Below are 13260 nucleotides of genomic sequence, written 5' to 3' on the forward strand. Positions count from 1 at the left end.
GACATCCGGGTGCCTCCACCCCGAGCACTGGGATGGGGATGCAGGCAGCACCCCGGTGGTTCCCGTTCCACCTCGGAGCAAATCGGTGATGCTGGGGGCCCCAGCTTGTGTTTTAGGGCTCTTGGTCCCTCTGGGCATGACCTACATCTCGGCTCCTCACCTGCTGTGTTGGGCTGTGGGCTGGTGCAGGGGTCCCCCATTTGCTGGTGAAGCCCCGCTGCAGTGGGATGTCCACGCTGGGTGCGTGGCAGGGTGACACCCCAAGGCAAGCAGCGGGGTGTGACATGAGAGGTGGCCCTTGTGCTGTGTGTCCAGGGCTGTGCAGAGCTTTTCCTGCCCGGGGCACGCATTTATCCATCCACCCGTGTGACCTCTGCCGGCACGGATCTGCCAGGGCCTCCGGGCTCTTCCCGTGGCGTAGCCGAGTGCTGGGAGTGATGCTCCTGGGGGGGCTGGGGGGCACAGCCCTGCCCCACTTCTGCCAGGGTGTGCGGGTTTTGGCTGCCCATTCGAGCATCCCTTGCAGGTGGTGGTGGGTCTGGCTCCATGGGTTTGTCCCATGTGTCCCCTCCGTCCTCAGGGCAGCTCCAGCTGGGGGACAATTCCCTTGCAGAGGAGCTGACCCTCTTTGCTGGGACAAGTCCTGGCTGGAGGGGCTCCTCTGGGGGTGTTTGGGCTGTTTCTGGCCAAAATTAGGTTGCTTAAATAGTCTCGTAGCACATGGGACAGCCGCCTGTCGTGGGAGCAGCCAGAGGCTTGGGGAGAGGATCGGATGGATGCAGGCAGGGCTCAGCAACAGAAGTGGCTTTAAAAAAATGCAGTTTGCTTCAGGGAGAAACTTCCTTCGAGTGTGCAACAGGCCAGTGCCACCCTGTCCCCAAAGGAGTCACTCTGGGTGGTGGTGAAGCTGGGAGCTGCTGGCAAAATCCAGCCTCGGTGCCTGGGAACTCGCCGCTTTCCAAGAACAGGAGCTGTCAGCCCTGCAAACTTCCAGCCTGAGGGATGCTTCCCCGGGGAGGGCTTTCGCTGCTCTCCCCAAGCCACTCGGGATGCGTCGCTGGCATCTTCTGCTGGCAGCAGAAGCCCCGGGGCTGGAGGAGACGCCGAGCCCGGTGGCACGGAGCCACTAGGTGGCCCTGCCAGGCTGCCACCTCCGTGCCAGGGGACAAACCTGGTTATGGGGTCTGGGGGGAGGTTGGTGCAGGGTCACCCTGCTGGGAGCTGCCAGCATCAAGCACCTCTGCTGTCCCCTTTGCCCAGCGGGTACCTCCTGTGTCCTGGAGTGATGTTTCGTCCCCTGGTGACTTGTTTGCCCCGTGGTCCCATCGGCAGGAGGTGGAAGGACCCTATAGCTGGGCAGGGGGCTGCCCTATAGCCTGGGCATGGCCACCCCACCCCGACCTGGCCCCGCAGCACAGCAGGCTCCTGGCAGACAGCCTCGCTCCCCACTTTCCTCACCAGTGCCGGGGCTGCTCTTGCTTCGTCCCCGCACGTGGGACCGGGCCACCCTTGGAGCAAGGGCTGGGATGCTGTAAAAAATGCATGGGAGCTAAATATAGCCCTGCTGGCTGCCTGCTGGAGGCACTTGGACGCCCGGCTCCTCCGCCCGCCGCTGCGTGACCTTGGCCGGGTCCCTCGGGCTCCTCGTGCCCCGGTCTCCATCCTGCCACCGGGGTCGGGAGGACGTGGGGGCAGCCCCTGCCTCCCCCCCCCTGCTGCCTGTTGCTGGGCCTGGATGCTCCAGGGGGCAGATGAAGAGGTTTGGGGGGCAGCCCCCCCCCACCCCGTGCTTTTTGGGTGCTGGTCCTGCTGCTCAGCACCTGGCCAGCCCCATGCCACCGGTGCCATCCAGACGGGACACCAGACTGTCCCCAGATGAGGGTTGTGGGGACCTGGCCCCTTGGGGTGCTGGCCAGGTTGGTCCCCATGGGGCATGGGGGGGCACAGAGGACAAGCCTGAGTCATCCCCATCCTGGATGTTTACCCGTCCTGTCCCCACCGTGTGTCCCCCCCCCGGGAACCGAATGCCTTTTAATATCTGCGGCCCGTTTCCTTAGCAACTGCATTAAGCAAATCGATGGCGGTGGTGTCATTGGGATGGGAGGGCATGCCTCCTGCCCCCCCAGCCCGCCACCCCCCACCCCCCCCCGCTTGGCCTCTCTCCGCTCTCACGCGCAGGCACGGCCCTGCTGTGCCCGGGCTGTTGGCTCTCAGCTCCTGGAGCCACCCGTGACAGAACCCCTGCTCACCCCCAGACGTCCCCCAAAAAGAGGGGTGACAGCCACCACCCCCCTGGGTCCCCAGGGATGTGTGGGCTGGTGGCTGCTGCGTCGGGGTGAGGGGGCTCCAGGACGGGCGGTGGGGAGCGGGGACGGGGGCGCGGGGCCATGAGACGCCCCCACCATGAACCTGGAAGGCCTCGAGATGATCGCGGTGCTGGTGGTCTTGGTCCTCTTCGTCAAGGTGCTGGAGCAGTTCGGCCTCTTTGAGCCTGTGTCCTTGGAAGGTAACCGGGGCGGGGGGTGCTGGCCCCTCCTGGGGACACGGGGGGACATCAGAGGGGTGCCCGTCCCCCCCGGGGACCTGTCTGTGTGGGGAACCCCAGAGCTGCCCACAAGGATGCTCTTGGGATGGCCGCGGAGTGCTGGGACGCGGTGTCTGCAATCTGTAGGGGTGAGCAGGGGGGTCCCAGCGTGGGTGTGGGGTGTCCTGCCTGCCCCGTGCAGGGTCCCGGTGTATGGGGACGTGGGGAGGGGCAGGACGTGGTGTGGCACAGGGCCGGTGGGGTGTCTGCTGAGTTTGGTGGGGTGCTGGGGCAGGGATGGCCGTGCCCAGGGGTGATCCAGACCCTGGTTTCTCCCCATTCCTCTGCTTTCCCCCCCCCCCCTGCAGCCACCCAAAGCTTTGTCCTGGAACTGGTGGTGGTGGTCGAGGCTGCTCGGCAGCACGCTGGCTCCAAGCTGCTTTGGGGAGGGGGAGGCAGGGAGGAACCCCCCTGGTCCCAGCCCTGCCGGGAGGCACAGGATGAGGCAGGAGCCAGTCCTGGACCCATGTGGCTGAGCGCTGCTCCTCCGTCCCCTGGGGATGCTCCACGTCCCCCCCCAAGCAACTCTGCCTGTCCGAGGCAGGGAAGGGGTCCTGCGTCCTGCAGGGGGGGACCGGGAGGGATGGTGGCACACCCCTGAAGCCCTCAGTCCCCCCTCAGCCCCAGCAGGATGTGGTGTCACCGTGTGGCGTGGGGACAGCGGGGGCACAGGGATTTGCCCAGCTGTAAGGACAGGAGGGGGACCCAGGTGCCCCGTGTTGGCAGCAATTGCTCCATCGCCAAGCAGGTGAAGGCAGGGGCGAGGCAGATGGAGAGGCAGAAATTCGGGGCAGGGCTGGGATTTCTGACACTGAGCTGGGTTGTGGTGCTGTGCCTTGTGGCAGGAGCTGGGTCACCCTTTGGGCTCGGGAGGTGGCAGGTAGGACGCTTTGCTCCCCAGGGATCGTCCCAGGGGGTGTTTGGGGTGGGGAAATGCTGCGTCCCCTGCCTGGCTGTTGTTTACCAGCCGTGCTGGGCTGGCAGCGACAGCTCAGGGACCGCAAAGAGCCTGAAACCCTACACTAATGGCTCGGGGCCGCTAATGGATGTGGGGCCCTGACATCCGCTCGGGGCCATCGACACCGCCTGTGGCTCTGCCTCCCCTCCTGGGGGTGCTGGGGTCGTGGCTGAGCCCCCCCCCGCCCCATCCCTGTGGCTGCATCCGCGCCCAGGTGGTGCTGGTGCTGTCCCGGGGCCGTGGTGGTGGGCTGGGGATGGAGCTCTGGAGGAGACCTACAAAAAAAAAAAAAAAAAAAAGAGCCTCAGGGGGAGCATCTCGCAGCGAGAGCCTGTTCCTGATGCTGGGGGACCACGGAGAGCAGTGGGATGAGGCTGGGGGGTCTCCAGCCTCGGTGGGCTCCCAGAATCATCAGGATGAGGCCCTGAGCAACCCGTTCTCAGCTGCACGTCCTCCTTGGAGTCGCGTCCAGTGCCTGCTGGAAGCTGCCACCCCCATCTCCCATGGGTGCGCTGCGCTCCAGGAGGTCAGGGCGGTGGATGCCGGCCCCGGCGCTGTTTATCAGCCGGTTTATCACCGCCAGGCCTCCTCTCAGCCCTGTGCCACCAGCCTGGCCCTGTGCTCTGCTCCCAGCCCCTGCCAAAAGCCCGCTCTGGCCGAACGCTTGGGAGGGGCAGGCGAAGAAAAGCGCTATTGATTTTGGCTCCCGAAGCGCGATATCAATAATTCAGCGAGGAGCAATTGGACCTGGCTGGGAGGAGGGGTGGGCAGGCAGATAAAAAGCTGGGAGAGCTGCCCGTGTAAGCGAGCCTCGGGTGAGTGCTGGATGAAGCTGCAGGCCGTAAGCGGCAGGATGACAAGTGCCTTGGCCCCAAGGTGGGCAGGAGGGGGTCGTCTTGGAGAGCCCCCGGCATGCGGTGTGTTGGTCGCTGCCCTCCCCAGGGTGCTGCTGGCTGGGTGCTGCTGAGGATGTGGGGCTGGGGAGGAAGCGGAGCCCCTCCAGAGCATCCTCCTGGTGCCTAACTCGGTAAGCATCCCTCTGGGGAGGGAGAAAGCAGAGGATGGGGGCCATGCACCAGGTCTGCTTCCAGGCTGTGAGGTCTCAACCATCCCCACGGTGCTGGAGAACGCCAAGCCCTGCACCCAGCCCTGCTTTCCTCCTGCTTTCCAGGAACGCCTTTGGCAGGAGCGCAGTGCCCTGGCTGTGGGAAGGACCAGCTCTTTGGGGCATGATGCCAGGGGTCTCCGGGGGTCAGGGTGTCATCGATCCTGGCAGGTTGGACAGTCCTGGGGAGGTCAGTGAGAGCTGGCTGCAGCTGTGGAGATCTTGGAGCACCAAATCCCAGCCTGGCGTGGCTCCAGATGCTCCAGGTTGAAGTCTGGGGGTCCCTGGGTTGGGATACACCAGGGATTTCCCCGTGCACAGCTGCTTTAGCCTTTGCCTCCCCTTTCCCAGGGGCTTTCAGCTGGTCTGGGCAGGGACTGGCGGCTGAATCAGGAGAGAGCTGCTCACAGACAGGGATGGAAAGGGGCAGCGACCTATGGACCTATGGAAGCTGGGGCTGGGGTGTGTGCCCTCATTTCAGGACCTGGATCCATATCCTGAACCCCTCACCTGTAACCCCTACAGCTGGGGCTGGACCGGGGCACTTCTCCAGCACTGAGTGTCCCCGAGGACCGCGGTGCCTGCGGCGTGCACCGGTGTCACGTCCCGCTCAGCCCAGCCAGACGTAATTAGCTTGTTGAATCTCTTCTCCCTCCGGCCTCGCGTTAATCACTTTTCACACTGCTTCCCTCCCGATTCCCTCCGGCCGGGCTCTCGCTGTGTGTCTGATGTGCCCGGTGAGGGGAGCGAGGGGACACGGCTGGAAACTGGGGGCAGGCTGTGATGGAGGGGCACGGAGGTCCCTCAGCCACGAGGAGGTGAGAAAATTGCAGGCTAGAGATAAAATGGGAAATTCAGAGTACAGGAGGGTGTTGGGGCAGGTTTGGTGGTGAGGGATGGGGCACAGTACCATCCCAGTATGGGGAGTGGGGAGCTCAGGGGGGTCCCTGTGCACAGCTCAGCTCTGGGGTCTCTGCCACCACGCACTGTTTTTGGGGTGGCAGGAAGGGGCAGCCTGACATGCAATCCGTGCATGCACTGGCACCCATTCTGCAGCCCCACAGCACGGCTTTTAGGGCTGGGGGTGCGGAGATGACCAACATCTGCAGGATCTGGGCTCGGAGCTGGCCCCTAAGTCCCTTGGGCCCATGCATGGGCTCTCCCCTCCCCTGGGTGCCCCAAGGGACCCCAGAGGGTGCCAGGGTGGGAGGAGGGAGGGCCAAGGCAGCTCTCCCCTCCCCTGCCCTGCCCTCCCCTGCCCTGCCCTCTCCTGCTCACCGGGTCTGCTGCTGCCAGACCAGCTGGGGCTGCACTGCGGGGGGATGTCAGTTAATGGGGCACCCTGGGACCCTCAGGGGCTGCAAACGGTGGGCATCATCCTGCTGCTCTGCTCCAGCCTCAAGCTGCTCCACGCCTTGGGCATCATCGACCTGACCGGGGGAGGTGGGACGAAAATGGGGATGGGGGCGCAAAGGGGACGGGGACGTTGTGGTGGAGTTGCTCCTCACCTCCTGTCCCAGGACAGCATGTCCACAGGAGCTGCGAGGTGCTCAGGGGAGGCTCAGTGTGCTTTGGGGCATTTTGGGGGGCACTAGGGTGTGGGAGGGAGCCTAGGGTGTCTGGGAGCATTGGGGTGTGTTTGGAAGCATTGTGGTGCTTGGGTGTGGGGGCCATCGGGGTGTCGGGGTAACAGGGATGCTGGGGTGGGGGTATTGAGATATAGGGGTATTGAGATGTGGGGTTTTGGGGTGCAGGATGCCAGGGAGCAGGGTATCTGGGAGCATGAGGCTGGGGGACAGCATTGGGGTGCAGTGATGTGTGGGGGTCGGAGGCTATCAGGAGTGTTGGGGTCTGGGGGTGCTTTGTCAGATGGTGGGGAAAAGTGCTGGGGGTGACGGGCTGGGAGAGGTGTAGGAGCTGGGACAGGGTGGGATGGATGTGGGGCACAGCACCATGTGGGGAAAGCTCCCCACTGCTGCAGGGCTGGTGCCTTTTGGGGGAGCGTGGCTGAAAGAGCCCCCGGCCCCTTCATCCTGCTCAAGGGGCAATGGGCTGCAGCAGGTGCTGCGCTCCCTGCTCTGGGAAGTGGGTGCTGAGGGCAGGGCTGGATCTGGCCAGCACAAGGACCCCAAAATATATCAGGGTGAGGGATGCAGGACCTGTTGCTTGTGCCTGGAGAGGGCGGGAGTGCGGAGAGCCGCGTGGTGCTTGGGCTTGTCTCGTCTCCTCTGGCTGCCTTGCTGCTCTGTGCCACTGACAGCCCTGTCTCGGATGAAGACAGATGCTGGCGGACTTTTCACGGGTGTGATCTGGGGTTCGTGAGTCTCCCACTGCCCCATCCCAGCCGGTGCTGAGGATGCTGCGAGGGGAAGGGGCTGCGGATTGCCTCCCCTCCGTGCTGGGGGATCTCAGGGTGGGAGATGGGACAGAGGATGTGTGGATAGGGGGGATAGGGCAGGATGGATAGGGCAGGACATCTCCCTGCACAGGGGTTTTGTAGGGCTCCGCTGTTCTTTGGCACCTGTATCCCAGCCTGGCTGTCCCATGGATGCTGGGTGCCCACCCCCAGGCCGGGGACTGTTCCCCAGGCAATGTCAGCCCTGGTTTCACTCCTAATGGATGACCGTCTGCTGCCTCCTGGCCCCCGTGGCCACGGCAGGTACCTCGAGCCCTGTTACACTCGAATCTGTCACCGCTGAGTGATGAGGGCCATTTGCAGGGCTGCTGCTGCTGCAGGACTCATCCTGCACCCCCGGCGGCTGGGGCAGCTCGGTCTCTGCCTTGTGAGCGTGTGTTGGTTGTTGTGGGATATGGAGATGGAAGGGGAGCTCTGGCACTGCCTGCTGCTGTGTTATTGTAGGGTCTCCTCCAGCAGGAGGGTGCTGTGGAAGGGGTGAGTCCATCTCCCCAGCCAGTGATCTGTTGTCACCAGGAGGATGCTGGTGGCCGCGGTTCCCAGGATGTGGCTCCGCATCGGGCTGCCCCAGGTCCTGCTTCCTCTCTGGGGACAGCAGGGAGCAGCCCAGGCTCAGGGAAAAGGGATGCCAGCCCTGCTGCCAAGTCTGGATTGAGCCCCAAGAGCTCATCTGCTGCTGGTGGTCAGCACAGAGCTGGGTCCGTGGGTCCCTTCGCAGAGCCCGTGCCCATCAGGCTTCATTTTGGCAGCACGTGGAGGTGGGGATGGGGAAACCCTTTCCCCACGGGTGCTGCCCCAAGACAGAGGCTCAGTTCATGTGTGCGTTTTGAAGTCGCTGGGCTGTGGAGTGATGCATGGGAGGCGACAAGCCACTTAACCCGGCAGGCCTCCTGTGGCAGATAAAACACCGCCAGCGCTTTCTGTTTGCTCGTTCTGTGCCAGCCACTCGATAGCTCTCGGGGACGCTTGGAAAGGAGCCGTGTGCCAGGGGCTGGCAGCAGCAGGGCGATGCTCCCTGTCCTCTGCCAGAGCTGTGTCACAACCAGGGTGCTGGGGACAGCAAGGGGACAGCGTGTCGTCCCCAGCAGAACCTCGGGGGCACCAAAGCCAGGACAGCAAAGCCCCAGCCCCGGTCTCCCCTCTCCTTGTTAAGCTGCATGTGCTGAACCTGCTCCCTCCCCTGCCCTGGGTCCCCCGGAATCATGCCCTGTTCGGTTTCCTCCTTAAGAAAATGCCCACTTTATTTTTTTTTTTCTTTTTTTCCTTCTTTATAACAAACTAAAGTGTAACTTGCACCCGACCTGACCTACTGCACGTGCCTATACCTGCTGCCCCTGTGAGTCCAACCACGGTTTACTCTCTGTTGCATCTCTCGCTGTGTGGTTTCCTCCCACCCTCCACCGGCGCTGCGTGTCCTTCTGTCCGTCCATCCCGTCCCATCCTGTCCCATCCCTGGGGCTGCTCCGAACCCTCAGGGCTGGTCTTGGAGCTCGGCTCTGCCGGGGACACGCCTGGGTCCAGAGCATCCCTGGCAGGCTGAAGGTGCGACGTCCCTCTGCGAATTAAACCCCAGAAAAGTAGCTGGGCCAAAATCATGCTTTGTGCAGAACTGATGCCCGCGTTGAGGAAGGAAAAACCTCCTCAGCTGTAGACAGGACCAGGTTACGTGGTCCTGCCAGCACCAAGGGGCTGGCCCTCAGCCTTGCCTCTGTCACCCTAGGACAAATGCCAGGTGGGCATCCCTATGAATTTGTTCACTCCTGGCACTTGTGGCATCCTGCTGTGGATGCACCTCCCTGAGGACATATTTGCCCGTTTTTTGGTGGCTTCATGTGACATTTGTGTGACATCCTGCTGCCTTGGCCACTGGCTCTTAGAGCCATCTCCATCGCCTGAAACCCTCGGTGCCACCTGCCCTGCTGTGAGTTCAAAGGGACTTCGCACCTCCCAGCCCATCACCTGCCTGCCTTCGGGGGCTGGAGCCCAGCGTGGCCTTCCTCCCCTCCTCTTCCTCCCCTCCCTGCCTGTGCTGCTCATCCTGCGCCGTTTGCTGGCTTGCGGCAGCCTGCGGGGCCCTGGGCAAAGGGAGGAGTGGGTGTGTGGCCATGGGGCAGCAGTGGGGTCAGGGTGGGGGATAGAGGGTCATGGGGGGACTGCAGAGCGAGGGGACCTGCTGTTTTTACAGGGTCACCCAGAAACGATGGCAGTGGCCAGGGTGATGCAGGGGACCCCTGGAAAAGGCAGAAGCCCTGCTCCCCGTCCCCTCCTGGCTGTCCTCGCCCAGGGTCCCGGGCTCGGGGTGCACGTGGCAGCGGGGCTGCATGGCTGGGCTGGGCACATGCTTCGCGTTTGGCCCTTGAGGGCCAGCGGGACCAAACCTGGCCCTGCGCCCCGGGGAGGGTGCAGCACCCCATGAGGATGCCAGATGGTGCTCAACACATCCCATCTCGGGCTCCATCCTGCACAGCCCTGCGCGGAAATGTCCCCAGGGAGCAGCATTTGGCTCTGGGTCTAACGGGCAGAGCCTGGCCCTGCCGTCCCCTGGGCTGCTGGGCATCTCTGCTGCGCCCTGGGGTGCTCCCATGGGTGCACGGAGGTGCTGGGCATGGGTGCTCAGCCCTTGGCCCTTCCAACACGGGGAGCAGCAGGGCTGGGTTGGTCCTGGGATGGAGCAGAAAGGCCGAGCAGAGCCTGGGCTGGGCTTTGCCTCCCTGCTCCGTGTCCCCGTGTGCATGAGCTGCCTGTGGCCCCGCTCGCCCCCCCATGCCGGACGCCCCGGGTCCGGGGGCCGCCGCTCTGTTAACTCTTCTTCTGCTCGGTGACTCCTTCTTTCTTCCAGGCAACCCGCCGGGCCAAACTAAAAAAGCGCTGAAGCAGCGATTCCTCAAACTGCTGCCCTGCTGCCGGCCCAAATCCATCCCCTCGCTCAGCGAAAGCAAGTTGCTTCTTCTTGCCTTTGTGTGTGTGTGTGTCCCCAGCCGTGCTGCTGGCTGCCGCCCCCCCTGCCCCGTGGCTTTTGGGGGGGGGGGGTCAGGATCAATCCTGCCCCCGGAGGGGTCCGATCCGACGGGCTCTGCGCCCACCTCGTTCCTTGCCTGCTCCCGGGCTGTTTTTACCCCCTTCCAGTGCCCTGGAGTGGCTCCCAGGGGATGCACGGTGGTTGGACCCGCTTTGGAGCTGGCTGGGGGTGGCAGGATCCCCCCGGCCCGGTGCCGGTTGAAGGGCTGGGGGATGTGGCTGGAAGCTCGGTGTTGGTACGGAGACGGAGGTGTGATGGGGAGGGAGGGGGCTGAGCAGGGACAGAGCCCCCCAGCCTGTCCTGGGTGCATCTGGCACTTTGGGAGATCCTGACCGGGGGTCCCCACGGTACGAGCTGAGCCCCCCCAGGGAAGAGGTGAGTATGGGGGGCAAGGATGAAGGGATGGAGATGGGGAGAAGCTGTGGGTGGAGAGGGGGGCACAGAGGGCAGGATGGGGTCCAGACAAGGCTGGGGGATGTCTGGGGTGGGGAGCAGCCCTCCTGACAGATATAAATCCCAGTGCAGCATGGACATGTGGGCATCCAGGGTCTCAGCTCCATGGGGCAGATGCACTGGGGGTTTTTTCACACCCCCTATCCACCCAGGCTGGGCGGAGGGCGGCAGCAACCCGGTGCCACCCAGGCTGTCCCTGAGCATCCCCTCCTGGCATACACCCAGCCCTGACCGAGCAGGGCACCCCAAAAAGCTGTCGCCCTGAGCGGGCCACAGGGACCGTGCGGTGCAAAGCGCATCTCCTGCCCGCCGCACGGCGCTGGCCTCAGCCGCCCTCTCTCCCACCGGCTTCCTTGCAGACAGCGTCGAGGATGAGTTTGAGCTCTCCACCGTCTGCCACCGCCCCGAGGGGCTGGAGCAGCTGCAGGAGCAGACCAAGTTCACCCGCAAAGAGCTGCAGGTCCTGTACCGAGGCTTCAAGAACGTGAGTAGCCCTCGGGGGTGCTTTGTGTCCTGGCCGGTGCCCAGGGCTTGTGACGGCTTTGGGGACCTCAGAGGTGAAAGCAGCATCAGGAGCTCTTTGGGGATAGAAGGGGGAAAACTGCAGGGCTTTAGGGGAAGGGAACCCCGAGCCAGCCCCATGCCAACGGGGTGACACTGCAATTTGTCCTGGCAGGAGTGCCCGAGCGGCATCGTTAACGAAGAGAACTTCAAGCAGATCTACTCACAGTTCTTCCCGCAGGGAGGTAAGTGCGGCTCCCCACCCCTGTGCCCCCGCAGACTGGCACCCTCCCTCACTGTCTGCCTCCCCCAGACTCCAGCACGTACGCCACCTTCCTCTTCAACGCCTTTGACACCGACCACGATGGCTCCGTCAGCTTTGAGGTGAGCCAAGGAGGGGCTGGGGGGGGGCTCATCCACTTGAGTACCGCGGGCTGGGCTGCCCAGATGGGTGTGCAGCTTCACAGGTGCTGGAGGAGTTTGTTAATTCCCTGAGGAAGTGGGAAAAACAGTGAAAAGCAATATATATATATAAAAAATCTGGTTGGGGTGAAAGATGCCCAACATCCCTAAGCCCCCCCTGTGGCTGTAACCCCCTGCCTCCTGTCCTTGCAGGACTTTGTGTCCGGGCTGTCCACTATCCTGCGAGGCACCATCGATGACCGCCTGAACTGGGCCTTCAACCTCTACGACCTGAACAAAGACGGCTGCATCACCAAAGAGGTGGGTGCCGATACCCACCTAGCTCGGCTTTACAAAGAGGCCTGCCTATGCTATGGGGTCAGGGCCCCCTGACCCCACAGCGCCCGTGCGTCTCTGGGGTGGTGGCTTCGTCACCCACACCACGTGCAGGGACAGCAGGAACACTCCCGAGCACCTCACAGGTCCTTTGGGGACATCATGAACGGGACCCCAAAGGGCTGGGGACCGGGCAGAGGCAGAGCCCCGTGTCCACCCTGCAGCCCTGCTCCCTTCCCTTTAGGAAATGCTGGACATCATGAAGTCCATCTACGACATGATGGGCAAGTACACCTACCCGGCCATGCGGGACGAGGCGCCGCGGGAGCACGTGGAGAACTTCTTCCAGGTGAGCGGGGCTTTGTGGTGCCTGCTCCAAACGTGGCACCCAGGGAATGCCCTGTGATGGGGATGAAAGGGGCACGAGCAAGCAGCAGTGCTGGAGCCAGGACAAGAATATGTCACCTTGGTCCTGCCTGGTGCTTGAGGGGACTCGGGGTGGTTGTGTGCTGCATCCAGCCCCCATGGGACCCAGGCTGGAGCCATCCCTGGCATGCCCTCCGTGCTGTGTTTGTCTGCAGAAAATGGACCGGAACAAAGACGGCGTGGTGACGATCGAGGAGTTCCTGGAGTCCTGCCAGAAGGTAAAGCCACCACCAGCTCCGCTCTGGGGCTGTCTCACCTCCCTGTCCCCTGGGGGACCCCTCCGTGCCCCCAGCTCTGCTCTGGGAACAGTAGCCAGGATGAGGACCAGGCATCCCAGCAGAGCTTGAACACTGATTATAATCCCTGGAGATACTGTCCTGTGGGTCAGAGCTGCCTGACAGGAGCCATGGGGTAACGCCAGGTTTGGGGAGAGCTGTCCTGAGAGCCACTCTGTGCCCCAATCCCCTCCTCATCCCCACAGGACGAGAACATCATGCGGTCCATGCAGCTCTTCGACAACGTGATCTAGCTCCCGGACCTGCCTCCAGCCGAGCTCTCCTGCCACCGGGCCCAGAACCTGCTTCTCTCTCGACTTCTCCTTCGAGCCTCCCTGCTGCCGGCTGCCACCCGGAGATGTGGTCGGCACTGGGATGTTCCCTCCCCCCGGGCCAGCCCTGCTTTCCTGGGGGGGGCCCATGCAGGTGCCCCTGGATGCTGGAGTGTGGGCACGACTGGCACAGGGCATGTATCTGGCCTGGGCGAGCATCCTTGCACCCGATCCCAGAGAGAAAGCCGCATCCTCAGGCTGTTGTAGGGGCTCCCCCGTGCACAGCATCCCGACCCTCCCCGGGAGCCCCAGCACCGGCTCCAGCCCAAACCCTCCAGCACCACCGTCTAGGAACTAATAAAGAGTCTTGCAGCAGGCACCAGTGCCTCGGGCTTTCTCCCCTGCCCCAGCCATGCCCTGACCTGGGGCTGTGTCCTCTGTGTGGGACAAGAGCCAACCTCCTCGCCTGTCCCTCTCCTTGTCCGCCCAGGGTTAATTGCTGTGTGAGCTTTG

General features: G+C 63.6%; 1 protein-coding gene across 3 annotated transcripts in view; it reads left to right on the forward strand.

Annotated features, from left to right (window-relative positions):
* KCNIP2 (potassium voltage-gated channel interacting protein 2) overlaps window positions 1-13031 on the forward strand; it is a 28232-nt gene extending 15201 nt beyond the window's left edge. The window contains exons 2-9 of one of the 3 annotated variants that reach the window (XM_035329689.1): window positions 9903-9998; window positions 10895-11019; window positions 11212-11281; window positions 11350-11420; window positions 11652-11759; window positions 12019-12123; window positions 12356-12418; window positions 12682-13031. In XM_035329689.1, the coding sequence (XP_035185580.1) occupies window positions 9903-9998; window positions 10895-11019; window positions 11212-11281; window positions 11350-11420; window positions 11652-11759; window positions 12019-12123; window positions 12356-12418; window positions 12682-12729 (686 nt within the window). In that variant the 3' untranslated portion in view covers window positions 12730-13031. Of the gene's footprint in view, window positions 1-2403; window positions 2507-5802; window positions 6091-9902; window positions 9999-10894; window positions 11020-11211; window positions 11282-11349; window positions 11421-11651; window positions 11760-12018; window positions 12124-12355; window positions 12419-12681 lie in introns of those variants that run through there. The other 2 variants (XM_035329690.1, XM_035329687.1) reach the window with 2 other exon arrangements.
* The last annotated feature ends 229 nt before the right edge of the window (window positions 13032-13260 follow it).

This window comes from Oxyura jamaicensis, chromosome 6 (genome assembly GCF_011077185.1).
Source record: "Oxyura jamaicensis isolate SHBP4307 breed ruddy duck chromosome 6, BPBGC_Ojam_1.0, whole genome shotgun sequence".
Lineage (NCBI taxonomy): Eukaryota > Metazoa > Chordata > Aves > Anseriformes > Anatidae > Oxyura > Oxyura jamaicensis.